This window comes from Neolamprologus multifasciatus, chromosome 18, assembly GCF_963576455.1.
Source record: "Neolamprologus multifasciatus chromosome 18, fNeoMul1.2, whole genome shotgun sequence".
Taxonomy (NCBI): domain Eukaryota; kingdom Metazoa; phylum Chordata; class Actinopteri; order Cichliformes; family Cichlidae; genus Neolamprologus; species Neolamprologus multifasciatus.
The window spans coordinates 35,281,799-35,299,921 of NC_140456.1; the positions used below are offsets into that span (position 1 = coordinate 35,281,799).

At 42.4% G+C, this 18,123-nt stretch overlaps 1 protein-coding gene across 1 annotated transcript; it reads right to left on the minus strand.

Moving 5' to 3' along the window:
- Nucleotides 1-157: 157 nt before the first annotated feature.
- Nucleotides 158-13,375, minus strand: LOC146498524 (protein FAM151A-like). The gene is made up of 11 exons (XM_085140537.1): nucleotides 13,263-13,375; nucleotides 5,766-10,959; nucleotides 5,451-5,608; nucleotides 3,456-3,596; nucleotides 3,199-3,348; nucleotides 2,969-3,131; nucleotides 2,607-2,664; nucleotides 1,103-1,192; nucleotides 867-943; nucleotides 615-751; nucleotides 158-348 (listed from the first exon to the last, which is right to left on the minus strand). The coding sequence occupies exons 2-11, from the start codon at nucleotides 5,828-5,830 to the stop codon at nucleotides 158-160; spliced, it is 1,230 nt and encodes a 409-aa protein (XP_084996663.1). The 5' UTR covers nucleotides 5,831-10,959; nucleotides 13,263-13,375.
- Between the last annotated feature and the right edge of the window lie 4,748 nt (nucleotides 13,376-18,123).

Here is an 18,123-nt window from a genome sequence, read left to right on the forward strand (position 1 = left end):
CTGAATGCTTCGTGGCACAAATGAGGCAGTTTCTTGGTGTTTCTCGTCACAGTGCCACACTGTCATTCATAATGTTACCACCAGATGTCGCTAGCATATGTAAAGTACAACTTTGAGAGCGTGTTTTGCCCGGGCGTTTCAGTCTGGCACGTTAAAATCAGGTTATAAACCCTGAGGTGTAAAACGTTTGTCTGAACCTGCCTGAAAGCCGATGGAGCAGGGAGGCCCGGCCGGTGACGGGAAGAAAAGCCACAGCCAGGCGGTTCATGAGGTCTGAGCTGTAACCTGGGTGGAGAAACTCCATCAGATCTCCTCCAGGATAGAACCTCCTCACGCTGTCCTTCTTACCTGTGAACACACACAATGAACGCAGGAAGAACTAAACAGAAGCAAACTCTTCTTCATCTCAGAAGCTTAAACAAATACACACAATGAACAAAAGGTTTAGTTTTCACTGATTTTTCATGTAGTTTTCTAATGTTTTGCTTCTTCAACAACAGTCAGAAAGAACTCATTGAAAACAAATCTGTTGATTTGAATAAATCACACAAACACAATTATTATTTTACCCAAACATAATCTGTGTAAATCTGCTCCACATAAACACTCCTCACCTACAGCCTGCTTAAATTCTGACAGCGTGGGTTCATATATGTCATAGTAGACTTGCCACGGGTGGGTGTTGTCACGGACAAACAGCAGGTCGCTAACGCTGGGGTTAACAGAGCCCTGCCACAAAGTCAGGCTGAACCTAGACACAAAACATACCAGTCAGTCTGTGGTGCTCATGGACAGAGAGCAGCCCCCAGTTACTGGTTTGCAGATTTTCAGTCATTGCCATAGTAAACTTGGAAGTTATCTGTTACCGTGGTGACTGGTTGAGGAGCCAGCTCAGGTGCTGCCAGCCGCTGCGAACCAGCATGGCGTGGACTGGGAACATCACCTAAGAGATGAAACGTTGAACAGTCAGCTCTGCCTTTCTCCGACACCTCAGAGCGTTCTCATCCCAGCACGTAACACACCGACGATTTGTCCCAGGCGTGTTGGGATGGGAGCGTGTCGAACACCTACTGGGACCACTGAAACCTGGATTCACACTCACCCTTTGAGGTACGTCTTTGATCATGTTATACATTTCTTCCACCATGGCTCTGGAGTAGGTTTCGTTTGTGAGCTGGTGAATGTAGAGTACCTAAAGAAATAAAGCAGGTACAGCTGTTATTCAGTCAAAAATATAAACCATGTGTTTACCATCTCCACTGGGTTCAGGCCAGGTGACTGTGGAGGCCAGGCCTCCATCACTCTCCTTCTTGGTCAAACAGCCCTCACACAGCCTGCAGGTGTGTTTGGGGTCATTGTCCTGTTGAACAATACATGATGGGATGTTGCTGCAGGATGCTGTGGTAGCCATGCTGGGTCAGTGTGCCTTCAGTTTAAATAAATCTCCAACAGTGTCACCAGTAAAGCCCCCCACACCAGCAAACCATCAACTCCATGCTTCACAGTGGGAACCATGCATGTAGAGACCATCCATACACAAAGTGGAACCAAAGGTCTCAGATTTGGACTCATCAGACCAAAGCACAGATGGTCTAATGTCCACTCCTCGTGTTTCGTGGCCCAAACAAATCTCTGCTTGTTGCTTTTCCTCAGTCGTGGTTTCTTAGCAGCTGTTTGACCATAAAGGCCTGATTCCCACAGTCTGCTCTGAACATGTAGAGATGTGTCTGCTACTGGAGCTCTGTGTGACATTTATCTGGGCTCTAATCTGAGCTGCTGTTAACTTGTGATTTCTGAGGCTGGTGACTCGGATGAATGTATCCTCAGCAGCAGAGGGACTCCTGGTCTTCCTTTCCTGGGGCGTCCTCATGTCAGACAGTTTCATCGTAGTCTTGATGGTTTTTCTGACTGCACTTGGGGACACATTCAAAGTTTCCGACTGACTGACCTTCAGTTCTTACAGTAATGATGGGCTGTTGTTTCTCTTTACTTAGCTCATTGGTTCTTGCCATAATATGAACTCTAACAGCTGTCAAATAGGTTGGTACACAGCTAACAGCCCTGACTTCTGCACAACACGACTGATGGTCCCAACACCACCAATGAACCCTGACAGGCTCACCTGTGAGGTGAAACCATCTCAGGTGACGACATCATGAAGCTGAGAGAAGGCCGCAGCTCTGTCAACAAAACAAAGGGCGCCTACTTACAGGAATCTAAATACATTTAGAGTTATCATTTTTCCTTTGCTACATAATTCCATATATCTTGCTTTGATGTCTTCAGTATCTACAGTGTAGAAAGTAGTAGAAATAAAGAAAACCATTAAATGAGAAGGTGTCCAAACTCTTGATGGGTAATGTATGTCAACATTAATCCAACTGTCTTTAATTTTAAGGATCACAAGAACATAAAAGCCGTTTTGTCTACTTTAGCTCAAAGGATTGTTTTGAAGCTCAAAGTTAAAATTCTTCTTTGAATTCTCTCATAAATGTCAGTTCAGGATTCCTTGAGTCTCTTCCTGTTTCTGACAGGAACATTCCCAGAGCCTCGTCACATGCCTGCTACAGTGGTTCAATGGGATTCTTACTGTGAGCATGCTATACCTTCCATCCAGGAGACAAAGTCACATCTGGAAACTTGTCCTGAACGAGCTCCAAAAACCTGAAAAAAGAGGGAGACATGGACTGATTCTTACATAGCGCTTTCCTGCTCTCCCAAGTTCTCCACACCACACTCACCCAATCACTTTCTTCTAAGCTTTTTAGTGCTTCCTAACTACATTCATGCTGAGATCGGAGAGCAACCTGGGGCTAGTATCATGCCCAGGGACACTTGGCATCCAGACTGGAGGAGCCAGGGATCGAACCACCAACCTTCCGATCAGTCTTTAGATGTTAGACATTTTCCCTTCCTAACTCTGAACTCTGTCCGAGGGTCTGTGTCCGGTCTAGCTAGGATTTCATACCCGCTTCCATTGACTGGAGCTACAAAGCTTGGGACGTTGGGGCCTCTGAGGATGTCTGCATTCAGCCACACAGGTCTGTTTATTCCCTTGTTGCTTTCCTTTTGTTTAAGCAGGTCCAGTGACAAACCCACTGATTCCAGAGCCTTAAAGTCCAACTTGATGCCTGCAAACAAACACGCCTTTAAAAACTGATCTGATGGATGTTCTGTGGAGACAGCTCTGATCTGTACCTTTTCCAGAAGCCAGTACAGCATCTAACCATTCGTCGAGAGTGTTGTCACTATATATGTCGGGAGGGTGTGCCATGATCGGCACTGGCTTTTCATCAGGGGTCCCATAACCCATGAGAGTGACGTCAGCTTCCAAGATCATGGTGTCACCTGAAAAGATGACAGGAGGCGGTGTTTTGTCTGTACCTGACTGTAGGTTCAGGCACCAACACCATCAAATAATGCAGTGTTGTCTGTGTGAGTTTGGGTGTTTTTACCCATGAGCGCTTTGAACATGTCCTCCTTGCTGTTGGCTCGGTGAAACCACGTAGCCAAAAGGCTGTCCGCTTCACTGATGTTCCCCGTCTGCACCAAGTACTCCAGCATGTCTCCACCAGAGAAAGAGGCAGAAGAAGGAGCTGAGGGACACGATTGGACAGCAAGACAGTGACAGAGTCATAGGTACGTAGTCCCTGTCACAGCAGAACTGGGAGCTTTCAACTCAAACAGCCGACGGTGTGTTTTTGGGGAGGCTGCTCTTTGTTGGGAGAGCAGTTTGTTTAGTTCATTCATTTCTTCAGCTTAAAGATTCTGTTTAAACCCATCCCTGTCATAGTCACACAGTCAACTCCAGGTCTCTGCATATAATTATATCGTTTCTTTTTTGTTTGTTGCCCAATAAAGACGTCGAAATGCTGCTTTGTGGCAAAACTGGTGCCAGACTTGAATTTTGATGGTTTGTGTATGAACTCTTTGTTTGAATGACATCAACCCCAGACTCAGAAAAAGTGTAAGTGGTCTCAGTGTTTTTGACAGTAACAGCCCTGTGACATCATTTAGCCATCAGCAGGTTATCAGGTTCATATGGATGTAGGTCCAAGTGCAAAACACCCCATGTTTTACTATTTTTACATCAATATATTAATTCTACAAGATAACAGCTACAGTAGCCACCTCTTATTTCTTTATGTTTTCCTAGGAAAATACTAAATGGGAGCAATGTATGAAACATGCAGCCTGTACAGGTCTAACGAGCTTCAAAGATTTGGTCCAAACAGCCTAACCTGTCTCACACGAGCTCTCGTCTCTTTGGGAATATTTAACCTGAAGCTCCAGGTCCAGTGTGGCCAGTCCACAACAATGACCCACTGTGTGTTTTTCTATCATGATATGCTTTTACTGCACTGGCAGTGTGTTTGGGATTGTCAGCATGAAGCCATTGTGAGACAGATGGGATTTGAAAGTCTGCACTGGCTTAACGCTGCAGATACTCATGAATGCTTTTTTCTTAGTGTCTTTTTTAAAGAAGCTACTGTCACATGTTACTCAAAGAGACCAAGGTCTAATAGCACAAACACATTGTGTAACATTATCTTTGTTACATTTCATGTCAATTGATTCAAAAGTCACACAGTTCAAAGCAGCCGTGTACTTTTTGTCCACATGACTGTGGTCCTGTCATAAGACCAGAAGCCAAATGATGAGCACTCATGCATCATGGCATTGCAATGAGCTGCAGTATGATATCAAATGAACTTTGATCACTGTAACCACTGATTTTAGCAGCAGCAATATAAAGTTGTGATGCTGACACAGCGAGTATTTAAGTGTCACGTTTGGAGAAGGCCCACTGCTGGAGGCTGCAGCACCCTGTGAAACCCTGCAACACTGTGGGCTGTTTCACCTGTGCAAAGACATCTTACTGTCACTGTACACTCAGGTGAACTCTACATGCAGTAGGTATGTATGTCACAACACTGCCAGCCGTGAACTTTGACCTTCCATTCGACTTTCAGAACCACGGCTAAGCCTACAGTCTGTGTTTGGCCTTATTAGACAGACACGGTGAAGAGGAAGGAGGGGGACACACGCAGCAAAGGGCCGCAAGTCGGACTCAAACCAATGTGGTCGCCTGCTTATCCAACTAAAGCAGGTCTTTGAGATACAGGTAAAAGGTTAGGTAAAAGCAGTGATGTCACAGTTTACTGATGGTTTACATGACAGCAGTTAAAAAATCCTGAACTGAAATATTTGGAAGAACTATGGTGCAAATAGAAAACAAGAAACAAAGCTTTGGCACGTCTGCTCAGATTTGACTGTTGTTCAGATCCAATGCAGAGAAAATGCTTTGAAGAAAGGCCACAGGTGGGTAAAGGCTGCTGCATGGTGATGAGTAATAAATGAATACATTTACTCAGGTACTTTTCATCATCTGGATCATAAAGTTGCATCATTGTTTTATCATTTATATCGTACATATTGTAAAAATGTACCTGACGTCTTAGTGAGCAGCACAACAGGCACAACGATGACAGTCAGCAGCACGATGAGCACAACAGCCACAGACGACATTATCAGCAGTCGTTTGGGCAGCACGCCACGCTTCTTTTGACCTCGCTCCACTCGCTGATCGTCAGCCTCGGGCTCCATCCTGTGGGAATACACGATTAATGCTCGTCTGTCTATTCTGTGTTAGAAGCAGCATTTCAGCATGTTGTAGAGGTTTACCTGAGCTTACACGTGCATGTCTCACAAGTGTACATGCTGCTTCATCTATTTTATTAAAGAGCAACTGATTTGTCTCCAACCTGTTTTGCTTTCCTTCTGATCCTCCAGCAGTTCGTTCATCTCTCCTTTTAGCCTCTCCTGCCATTCTCACACGTCTTTCTCCTCCTGTCCAGGTTCAAATGTCTAAGAAGTAGGAGACCTCAGGGAGCGCTCACTCTTCTTTTATACGATCCTTTATCTCAGGTGCAGAGAACAGTTTTCCTTCTGATAAGGCACACACACTCTTCAGTGTCCACTTGCTGCCTGACGAGCTGTGAAGCTCTTCTGTTATGTAATCTTCACTGTTCTGTTGGAAGAATTGTGCATTACTCCACAGTGCCCCACGGAAACATGGGAGGGATTATGGCATGAACATTTTCACATTTCTACAAACATGTTACTTCCCACAGGTTCGTGTGTCAGCCATCTGTCTCATAGTTACAGCACTGGTTCCCAAACTTTTTCTGCTGCGCCCCCTTTGTTTTACAAGAAAAATGTAAGTAATCTGCAATAAATTACAGGTAGTAATAAAATAAACTACTAACTCTTTTACACTACGTCCACACCTACACGGGTGTTTTTGAACACGCAGCGTTTTCGTCCACGTAAACGGCGTTTCCAATCACAGAAAACTGAGATTTTTTAAACTCCTTTTTGTGTTTACGTGTGGACGAGGAATACAGAGCTCGTCACGCCACGTCAAAGGTATGTGCCTTTATTCACGTCACGCTGTGGCCACGTTATTGTTTACATGAGATGAATTGCAGAATGATAGAGACAAATACTGTTAATCTGACTGTCTGCAGGTTTTACACACAGTTACTGTCCCTCCATTTACAAAGGCAGAGGCGTCACGCTGTGATTATTTTACATGTTGTTTTTTCCTGTGTAATAATATTCAACATTGCTGTCAATACATTTTTCAAAAAATGCCTCTCTGTGCAAAATGGGTTTAAAAACATAAACAGCTGTGGGATCCTGTTTGATTTAAACAGCCCAGCACTGCTCCTGACGAAGGGAAACCAATCCTGCAGGGAGACCTACCTCAGCACTTGTGCAGGTGAAGCCAAAGGGAAGATTTGCTTCATCATATTTTTTAGTCTTTGTCTTAAAATGAAGTTGGTTTGGAAACATATTCAGCGATGCTTCATCTCCTGCTTTGCGTTTCTGTGGGCGCCCCGTGCTAGCAGTGTCCAAGCGTTTTATTTTTTTCCCTTTTCATACCGCCCCCCCTGCAATTGCTCTGCACCCCCCCTAGGGGGCGGGCCCCACACTGGGAAGGTCTGAGACTACGTCCACACGTACACGGTATTTTTGAAAACGGAGATTTTCCGTTTTCGTTTTAAAAAATAATCCCGACCACACGTAAAGGCAGAAATGAAGGAAAACGCTGCTAGGAACATGCCAAAGCAGCAGGTGGCTGTTGGGTCTAAATCAGACCCCGCTGATCCCAGAACTTATTCCCATGAAAGAAAGACAAGGCAACAGCGATCGATCTTTTTACTTGCAAGGGGGGCCTTGTCCGTACCTCAGCACATCACAAAATGACCTCTCCGACTGCCCCCTCTCGCTCCCTTTTATTGGCAACGTTCACACAATAAACAATAGTTTACAACACGTACCTTCCCCACGTAACCCCTTTGGTTACAAATGACAAGGCACTGTGTGTGTGTTATGTGAGAATGTGTGTGTGTGTGTGTGTGTGTGTGTGTGGCACGCTGCTGGTCATATAACATAAAAGCACTGGAACATCCTTGGTCATGAAGAGGGCAATCTCCCCTCACCCTAGATAACACAATGAAGCCCTACAAAGGGGAGGAAGTTTACCACATCAAACAGACCTTCACAAGGATGTTCCTGTGATCAGAAACACTACTGCCCCCCTCCCAGAATCTTAAGGATCTGGGGAGGGGAGGACAGAAAGGATTCTTTAAACCTATGTACAAATGGCAAACATAAGAATGACAATATTAAACAATTCACCCTGACATAACCCTCCTGTTTGTCATTTTATGCCTCAAAGTATTCCTATGTAGTACATTCTAGCCATGCACCTCATGCTTGACATTTTCAGCGCAGGCGTCATTTATACACAGGCTTCTGTCATGTCAGTAATTTCAGTCATGTCATATTGTTGCAAAAGTACATAATTAACAAATGTATTGGAAATCATCTTAGTTAGCATTGATCTTATACAAGGTAAAATGCATCCTATACATAAGCAAATCAGTATCAACAATACATAAACAGGAATTAATTTTTTCAAAAGAGGATGCCACCAAGGACCAGACATTAACCAACCTATCCAGCCTTATGGTGCATCTACTCCTGTCGTGCGATTCATTATGTATTTCTGCAAGTAAACAACTGAATATCAAAAGTCAAACAAGAAGAATCATCATTCTCAAAAATCACATGTCACTACAATCCAACTGTATACAGACATATGCATTCAAACACATCAGTTGACTTCATTGTTTGTCCATGTGGCTCTCAGCTAACTTCAAAGCTGTAGCCTGGTCAACACTCCTTTTTATGACTCCTATCAACCCCCCAAATCTCACTGTAGGCATCCTGTGGGGGTTAGAGTCAACTGGTGAGTTATCTGCATTTACAACTCTTCTCCTGTCCTGTTGTCACCACAGAAAAAGCTTTGTAAAGGAAATTGGATCAAGCTGTTTTGATCTTCTTGGCTCAAAACCTCAAGTGTTCATGATGTAGATGTAGACAAAAGGCTTCTCTGTTTACATCCTTCTTGCAGAAGACAAAAGAATAGGTGATGTTGCACAAATTCCACGGTAAATCTTCAACTTGGACTAATCCATTGTCCTTTATGCACATAGGCAATCGGCCTGTTTCCAGTTCGTTTAGCTGTTCAATATCCTGCAGCGAGTCATATTCTTTGAGTCAGACTAGCAGGTCTGTCGTACCAGAGCAGTTCACCTTCCCGGCTACTGGTGAATCAACCGTCCATTCAGGTTCAGAGCAGTTGAAAAGTTGGCAGTGTTCCAAGTACGTTTACTCCTGGATGTGTTGCTAAGGCAACCAAACAAACTGTCTCGCTCTCAGTGATGCTATATGGCCACAGTCCAGAAGAATGTGTAGCCAATGGCATCACAAGCATAACCATTGGTCTCGTTCTTTAGGTGAGCGGTTGTGTTCTTAAACTGCCACCAGTAGTTGCTGAAAACCCATGTGGGTACTGGGTGTGGTTTGCTCTGTGCCAGTGCGCTCCCTGTCATCCCACTCTGGGTCCACAGGCTCAAGAAGATGCACAGCACATTCCCAGCCATTCTGATGAGTACCTGTGGCTCAGTTGGTTTCTTCACCGGATTGAGACGAGGGGCCCTGGAGGCTTTCCCCCCCCTTTGTACCCGGACTTCCTGCCACTTACTCCGAGCTGGCCTGGATGTGTGTCACCTTCTTGCAGTGCGCTTGATGTATCCATGTATTCCTTCCAGCAATCTTCACTGCTGTGGTCGTTGTCAGCAGCACCCGATAGGGACCTTCCACCGCGGACTGGACCAGCACTTCCTGTCCATGGCCTTATCAACATCCAATCTCCAGACTTCAGACTCTGCTCCTGCGGAGAAACAGAATCATCTGGCAGATCATTTGTTCTCATGACTACTTTACTTTTAAACATTTCAAGCATCTAATCTGCTAATATGCTCTCTCTTCTGTTTTTCTATCATCACTACAGAAGACTAGAACTCTAAATGCTCTAACATATATAATCTCAAAGAGTCAGACCGTTCTCTGTTGGAGGAATCCTCATGTATATCTTAACTAATTCTATACAGTCTAACCATGTCCTGCCTGTCTTCCTAAGTCTTAACTTTACTGTTCTATTAGTTCTCTTTGCCTGCAAATGCAATTATTTTAAAAGTATTTAATAATCCTGGAGTGAGTATAAACTACTGCTGCCATCATTCCCCCCTGTGGAGACATTGCAAAGCCCATGGCTCAAAATAGCAGCAGTCTTGTACAAATTATTAGGCAGTATTGGTTTATCACACAGATGATAAACACCAACCTGCAAGCTCGCACCTTCTGTAAGTCACAACTGTTTTCCTGCTGTAGGTGAGTGGCCTGTCTGCTGATGTTGTACTGCCAAAATGTTAACACCATGTTTACTAAAGCTGCCTCTTTTGCAATGTTATCTGCAAAAACTTTCCCTAATGAAACTGGATCTTTCCCTCACATGTGTGCTACACATTTACAAACGGCAACTCTACTGGTTAATAACACTGCCTTCAGCAGATTTTGCAAGAGTTTGGTGTGTTCTACAGGTTTCCCTGTAGAGGCTGTCACACCTCGTCTCACTCACTGCACTACAAGGAAATGTAATGTAGCAAATGCACACTGGCTATCAGGGTATATTGTCTCTCTGCAGCTTTACACGTTTCCATTAAAGCTAGCATCTCTGCTGCTGGAGCAAATATGAAACATGTTAGTTGTCCTGCACAGATAACTTTCTCACTGTCTACTACAGTAAAACCTGTTTTAGTCTGTCCCTCTGCTGTTGTAAAACTCAAACCATCAACAAACCAAACCTTTCCCTCAACGAGTGGCACAGCTATTAAGTCATCCCTCGGCTTACACTTCTTCTCCACGTGCTCTCTACACTCATGAGAAGTGCCCTCTTCTGTCGTTGGCAAAAAGGGTTTGACAAATTCAGAATTGTGCACCACTTTATGGTTATGTGTGGTTGTGAGAGTAATAGTAACATTAAAGGCAAGTGTCTTGTAGGTGACAGAAATATATGTTTAGTCTGCAGTAGTAAACATCTACCTCATGTGGAACTAACAGTGTCAAAAGGTGAAATAAACTATTTCCTGAAACATTGTACAGCTTAAGCTGCTGCACATACTGATCTCACGCATGGAGGTAAAGCACAAGCAACTAGAGCTAATCTGTTAGGATAGTAAGTTACTGGCTTCACTTGTGGAACAAGTGCTGTTAGTTATTTTACAGTCACCTGGCATTTGTGCTGTTCACAGAACCACAAGTCCATCGCTGGACCTCCTCTGCGCTGTCACTCTTGGAGCTTGGCACGCTCCCTCAGGTTCTCATGTTCCAACGCTCCTGGAAGCCCAGTAGCACAGCTCTCTGCGCGATGCTGCTGTGCTGGAGGTGATCTCTGATCCTCCTGAAGACTCTCTCCAGGCCTCAGCTTCCATCTTGTGGACGATCCTCTCAGTCACTCCTTCTCGTTATGGCACCTCACGACATCTACAAATTAAAAAATGACACTCCTCTCGCCACACGGCTTTTGCCATATGTCAACTCCCCAATGAGACATGTACAAGAATGTTGCACAGTCTCCCTAAAACAATCTCCAGGGTTTGTCCCTTGGAGCAGCTTCACTCCAAGCTGTAACCCTGTGTAAAAACATTAGTCAGCAATTAAATGTTTAGCTTGTTTAACTCCCAGCTTCAACCTGTATCCTAGAAGACAAAGTCTTAAAGTTAAAACAACCTCACATTTGCAACCAACTATAGATCATAAGAGTAATAAAGTATTCAGCATCACAGAGACAAGTATCATTGCAGGTTTATTCTAAACTCATTAAACTCCTACTTTTTCCCATAATTTGTTCCAAATCATTGAACATCTCAATGTCATTCCACATTGTAATCAGCGACTTTCCTTAAGTTTGTCACTCACCATGAGCCCAAATAGTGGTCAGATAATGAGCCTCATGTAACTATTCTGTAACCACTGCACATCTGTTCAATTGTCACTTGTCTGTCTGCTGAATCCTTTAGCACTCTTAAGGAAAAACAAACATTAGCCAAACACACGGTTCATCCTGGTCAGGTGTCGGCCATCCAGATTCCAGAGGAGCTGTGAAAAGTCATAAAGTTAACACTCACTGTGGAAAAGTAACAATGGTCTCATCACAGTATGTCTCAAACTGTATTATTTCTCCCCTGTAATTTTCACATTTTCTCCAACATTCTCTCAACAACACAGTGTAATTTCATCATCAACATATAGCCTGTTTCCTTCACACAAAATCTCAGTAATCCTGTGGTAGAAAAACATCATTAAGTTGTTTCCTGCTATAAATCACATGATCAAATCACATGATTAACCATCTGCTGTAAAAAGAAATGTAAATGTTAGCGCTGCGCAGGTGTATACACTCTTTCTCACAGTAATCTCTGTGGGCAACATAAGGTAGTGAATAACACTCCCATGGTAAATTCACAGACACAAGAAATTTTAAACTAAAAAGGTTAAATTTGCAGAGTTCACATAGTCATGTGACCCAAGTTTCCTCCTGTGGTCTCCTTCTGCTCCTGCAACAGAGACACACACAGAGATACATCCACACCTTTGTCAGGTGGGGGTTAACTTCACACAATGGTGTTAGGTCAGTCAGTCTTGTCAGCTTCCCCATTTATTTTAAAATTCTCACTCAGTGATTCTTTGCAGATTGTGGAAATTATCGTCGCATTCGTTTCCACACTCAGCAAATTGACGTCATTTCAAAAAGAAAAATAATTTAGACTGGATTTCCTCGTTGAATCCTTTTGGACAGGAACTTGTTTCCTAATTGTCCCAAATAAGTGACTTTCTCCTGAGCCCATTTTAATTTTGGAGAAGCTCACTTTGCAACAGTTTTCTCGACGACGCTTCGGTTCTAATCGTGCAGATCTACTCAAACAGAGATCATCAAACAAAACTTCAGTGCACCATGAAAGTAACAAAATAAAAGGAAATAAAGAAAATAAAGGAAAGGAAAGGAAAGGAAAGGAAAGAAAGGCCTTGTTTAAGTCATGACACGTGTTCTTCATTTCAGGGGGATAAATCGTAACAACTCAATTGGCAGGCTCAGCTTAGTAACAAAAGACAAATCAACAGCCAGTTTAATCTCAAACATTCATCCAATCAGCACGCAACACACAGCATAACCCTGTTGTCTTAGCACATAAGTTTCTTCTCATGTAACTAAATGTGTGCCATGTTAAAACTTCTTCACACACCAGAAACTCACAATCAGCTCACTCATCTAAAACCTCTCATCAGCATTCTGTTTTCTCCTCTATGATGTAACCATCTGTCCTCCTATAATATTCAGTCCACTAGTCTATGTATCACTTTCATCTCACTAGTGACTTGGACAAGATGACAAACAGAATCTCATGCTTAAGGTGCTGTCTGGTCTTCATGAGTATCATTTATGTGTATATGTATGTAGGGTTAGTATAGTTAATGCATTTTCTGTATGTTTTTGTGTTCCTCTCTCATCACACTTTCATTATTCTCATCACTGCTTAAAACATCACACATCTCTCTCTGTTTTTTTTTTTTAAACTACTTTTCTCCGAACAGAAAATAGCATTACAGCTGTTTCAGACTGAGAAACACCAAACACTCTTCATGTTGTCATTCATCCACACAACTATTTTATTTCTTTTTGTCCACTGGGCAGGTGATCTGCAGTATCATGTCTGCCCCAGCTGGATACCTTTTCACACACACCGTGACGTCAAACGTAGCCGCTCTCTAAGGCCTTCTGTACTCACTGTTTGTTTACGTTCATGGGAAGAGTCTCTGGATCCCGTCAATCGCCATCCATCCCGAGGGGAGTTCAGGCGCAAACTTCCCGGCCTGGTAACAAAAGCAAAGTAGTACCAGGGCTTTCATCAATCGTCCCAGACGATGGCTGCTAGAAGACTGCGGTAGCGTCCTCTCCCTCTCCTCTGTGGATGCGATGTGTTAGGATCCGGCTCGAAGGACCAAATACATGTTGGGTCTGTGTTTCCACAAGCCCTGCTAATTCTAGAGACTTATTCATCATGAAGAAAACAAGACAGTCGATCGATCGATTATTTGCGCAAGGGAGGCCTCGTCTGTGTCCACCACGAAAATGACCTCTCCGACTGCCCCCTCTTGCTGCCTTTTATTGGCAACGTTCACACAATAAACAATAGTTTACAACACGTACCTTCCCCACGTAACCCCCCTTGGTTACAAAGACAAGGCACTGTGTGTGTGTTATGTGAGAGTGTGTGTGTGTGTGTGTGTGTGTGTGTGTGTGTGTGTGTGTGTGTGTACTCGTATTTACTACCTGGTGGGATCCACAACCTGAGATTTCACTCACCTCCTGGGGTCCAATTTTTCCGGTGGGGACCGAGCCCCGGTCCCCACAGGCACAAGCATTGCAATGGATAGAAAACAGCCTCCTGATATGCCTAGTGCGATTTTTTTTGAAAAGTAAAATTGGTCCCCTGGAAGTGACTTTTCCTGACAACGTGTGTAAACATGTGTGTCGACTTGACGCCCTACTGTTGAAATGTGGTATTGCAAGTGTGTAAAATTGGACCGGTGGGGCCATTTTCCTGACAAAGTGTAAACTTTTAAACTAACTATAACTTTATATTTTATGAATGCATTTATATCAAAAGTATTTCTTAATGATCTAGGTGGAGTTTTGAAGGGCTGAGCATTCTGATATGTCACTCCTACGCAAATAGGACCCCCAAAATATACTTTCAAAATCCCCTATACGTTTGTATTGCCTTTTACACTAACTTTGCGGTCATGCTGTGAGTCACAGGAGGGGCGTAGAGGGTCAGAAATCGGGTCACTTCTTCGCCAAATCACCCTCTTCAAGACTTAAGTGTTTGCATTCTGATACATTACTCCTATGCGAATAGGCCCCCAAAATGTTCTTTACAGTGGTGACCTTTGACCCCCTGGTTCTCCAGACTACCAGAGGGCCTTCTAAAGGCCCTGTATCCCAGCCAAGAGGCACCTTTCTTGGCATCCCAAGATGCAATCACCCACTGCTGATTTTCAGGACCACGGGTAAGGCCTGCAAGGACTTTTGAAAAAAACTGACACCTTCCATCCTTTTTGAGTCAGCGGGGTCGCAAGGGGGAAAGGTGAAATGCATGTATAAAAGTGAAAAAAAGTGGTGGATAAGTGCGTATTCTGGTGATCTCAGGAAAGACAGAACAATGTGAAATTCAACATGCTTTTACTCTTTGATAACCCCCTTCTAGAATCTTGAGTTTGAAACACATGCAGCCATGGGTTGGATGTTTTCCTGACTATTTAGCAAGTTTTGGAGGGAAAACGTGAAAAAGTACTTTCTAGTAGGGCTGGGCCATATTATACCGTTCACGGTAATACCGGTATAATGTTCTGCAACGATAAGAAAATAAAATAACGTTTGTCCGTCAGATACACACCAAAGCACATTTCTTTTGTAGAACATATAAGCGGGACGTCATTATTACCCTAATTGTCGTACTATAAGGTGCTCATAAAAGCCTGCAATCTTCTCAAAACTCGACAATGCACCTTATAATCCTGTGTGCCTTATGTATGAATTCTGCATTCCGTACCATTGATTCATTAATGTTGAATTGTCTCGCAGCTGCTCTATTCCCATGTTGTTGCAGTATATTAATAACTAACCTTGTATTGTGGATGGATTATCTCAGTTGTTCTCCCAACTGAAGTTCGGTCCGTTTATATCATCCTGCCATGCAATTGAATTTGTCCCTAACCACCAGAAACCCTCACGTTAACTTTTATCGAATGGAAAAAAGTTAGCGTTCATCCTCCAGCTTCACTGTGCTAATGTTATGCTAACATAACTGTGTCGCTAGCGATCATGTAGCACATCATTAAATACCAGCTAGTCCAACTTCAGTAACCCTACAAAAGTCACTGCTGTTTAGTTAATTTATGTTGGAAGTGATAGCAGAGCTGTATGTTTTAATTTGTTTCAGAAATCTCTCAGTCAGAACATGCTATATCATGTTTAGGTGGAAACTAGCGAGCTAACTTCCTGTTAACTTCTAACTCTGTTAAATTTAATAAATTCTGTTTTCATGGATGCCTGGATGTTAAACTTAGTTGTTACACCTGGTAAATCAGTCAGACTGATCATTTGATTAAAGATGAAAGAATTTAGACAGTTTTAACTCTCAGTGATGCTGCAGCGTTTGTTTGCCTTTGGGGCCTGAAGTGGACAGAGTTTAGGATCCAGATTACTCCGCAAAGCTCCTGACTATGGCAGCCGTAATGCTCCGACAATCCATCAAGCGGTGCAGCTTCGTAGCTTACCCAAGTCGTACCAAATCATTTTTTGACAGATTTTTGAGGGCCGTGTAGCACATAAAATCTGTTCGAGGTCAGTAAGCACAACCAGAATTCCTACATAAGACGCACTGTCGATTTTTGAGAAAATTAAAGGATTTTAAGTGAGCCTTATAATGTGGAAAATACATTATACAGAAGAAAAGAATATATCGCCATATATATTGTTACCGCACATGCTTCAAATTATACCGCGATATGGATTTTAGGCCATATCGCCCAGCCCTACATATAAGTAATTTTCCTTTATATGTCTACTGTCTTTAGCTTATTAATAGAATAAAGAAAGTTAAAGAGGTAATACCTTTAAAAGTAAGGGGGGGAAAAATTCAAGGTTGCATTCATAGGTGGACTGTGGGGTATTTCATTTAAAAAAAAAATTATATGAATCAATCAATCAATCAATCAATATTTTACCATTTATATTGCACATTTAAAGACCAGAGGTACACCAAAGTGCTTCTCAAGAGTAAAATATGAAATAAAATTTATTACATATGGGTACGATAGCTGAGTATAAATACACTTCCCAGAAAAAAGTGCTAATTAACTCAGGAGTACTATGTTAAAAGAAATATTTCACTCCTATTGTAAAAAACCCAGTAACACAGTAGGTTAAAATTACATACAGATGCAATAAAAGTACAGTGTATCAATTGTGTTTTATAAGATTGAATAGATTCCGATGTGTAAATATCAGCTGGAAGACTGTTCCAGAGGTTAGGTGCAGCAATGTCAAAGGCATGATCACCTCTGGTTTTCAGCCAGGACCTAGGTTGCACCAAGAGCATTTGACTCGATGATTGAAGTGCTCTCCTAGAAGTATACAGGCGGAGAAGTTCAGTTAAATAGCAAGGCGCAATATTATTTATCATTTTGAATGTAAGCAATAAAATCTTAAAATCAATCCAATATTTAGTGGGCAACCAATGTAGGTCAGCAAGGTTTGGGGTAATAGAATCAAACCTAGTACCAGTTAAAAAGCGTGCCACTGCATTTTGGAAAAGTTGTAGTTTTTGAAGAAGGGCAGATTGGAGGCCCAGGTAAAGGGAGTTGCAATAGTCTAATCTTGAAGTAACAAAGGCATGGATAAGTTTTGCAAGATTTGTCGTAGTTGGTAAAAGCTAGACTGTACTAAAGAGGACACTTGTTTATTAAGTTTAAAGGAACTGTCCATAAGAACACCTAAGTTACATACTGTATCAGAGAGAGAGGTAGCAAAGGGCCCAAATATATCGGCTAATTCTCCCCGAGGGATGTGGCTATCAAAGACAATTATTTGTGTTATCTTTTTATTTAGAAAAAGGGAGTTACTCTATAACCAGCCTTTGACCTCCCTCATACAATCAAGAAAGCAGTGTAGTGAAGATGGAGTATCGTCAGTCAGACAAAAATAGATTTGAATATCATCAGCATAAAAATGAAAAGAAATGTTATATTTGTCAAATATAGAGCCCACGGTTGGAATGTACAATGAGACCAACATAGGGCCCAGAACAGACCCCTGGGGCACACCACAATCAAAATGGGTAACAGAAGAAGAGTAGCTCCTCATCACAACAGAAAAGGACCTATTCAAAAGATACAATTTAAACCATTCAAGGGCGCTTCCTTTAATGCCTACTAAATATTCTAGTCTTGTTAGCAGAATGCTGTGGTCCACCACATCAAAGGCTGAAGACAAATTCAGTAAAACCAAGACCACAGGGCTCCCTAAATCCGCAATTAAAAGGTCATTTAAACTCTGCGCAAAGCCGTTTCAGTACTATGACGTGGTTTAAACTAGAGATGGCACGATACCACTTTTTTATGTCCGATACCGATATCATAAATTTGGATATCTGCCGATACCGATATGAATCCGATATAGTGTGTTTTTTAATCAGTAAAACTGTTTTTTTAATATCTTGCTGCTTTTTGTATAAGTTCATACTCAAGTTAAAAAACAACAACAACACTAAAGCTATTCTGTTATACCTGTATGTAAAAAAAAAACCACACTGCACCCAAAATATTTCATAGATCAGCAACACTGATCAATCTAATAAAGTTAAACCTACCCCATCCTCCCTATTCTGGTATTTTAAAGAGTACTTAGCAGAAATATTAAGCAACCTAACTAATAGGGTTGCAAACTCCCAGCAAAAGAAAATAGGGAACCACCCCCCATCCTCATGATGCTTAATCAATGTAATCAACTTTAATTTGATGCAGGGTGAAAAAAATTCACAGAAATAAATTATTTTTCAAGAATAATTAAATAGATTCAACATC

Coding starts and splice junctions, on each gene's coding strand:
- LOC146498524 (XM_085140537.1), bottom strand. CDS start 5,830: ATGGCAGGAGAGGCTAAAAGGAGAGATGAACGAACTGCTGGAGGATCA. Junction 1,193..2,606: donor CTTTGTCTCCTGGATGGAAG/GTATAGCATGCT, acceptor TTATTTCTTTAG/GTACTCTACATTCACCAGCT. Junction 349..614: donor AGAATTTAAGCAGGCTGTAG/GTGAGGAGTGTT, acceptor GTGTGTTCACAG/GTAAGAAGGACAGCGTGAGG.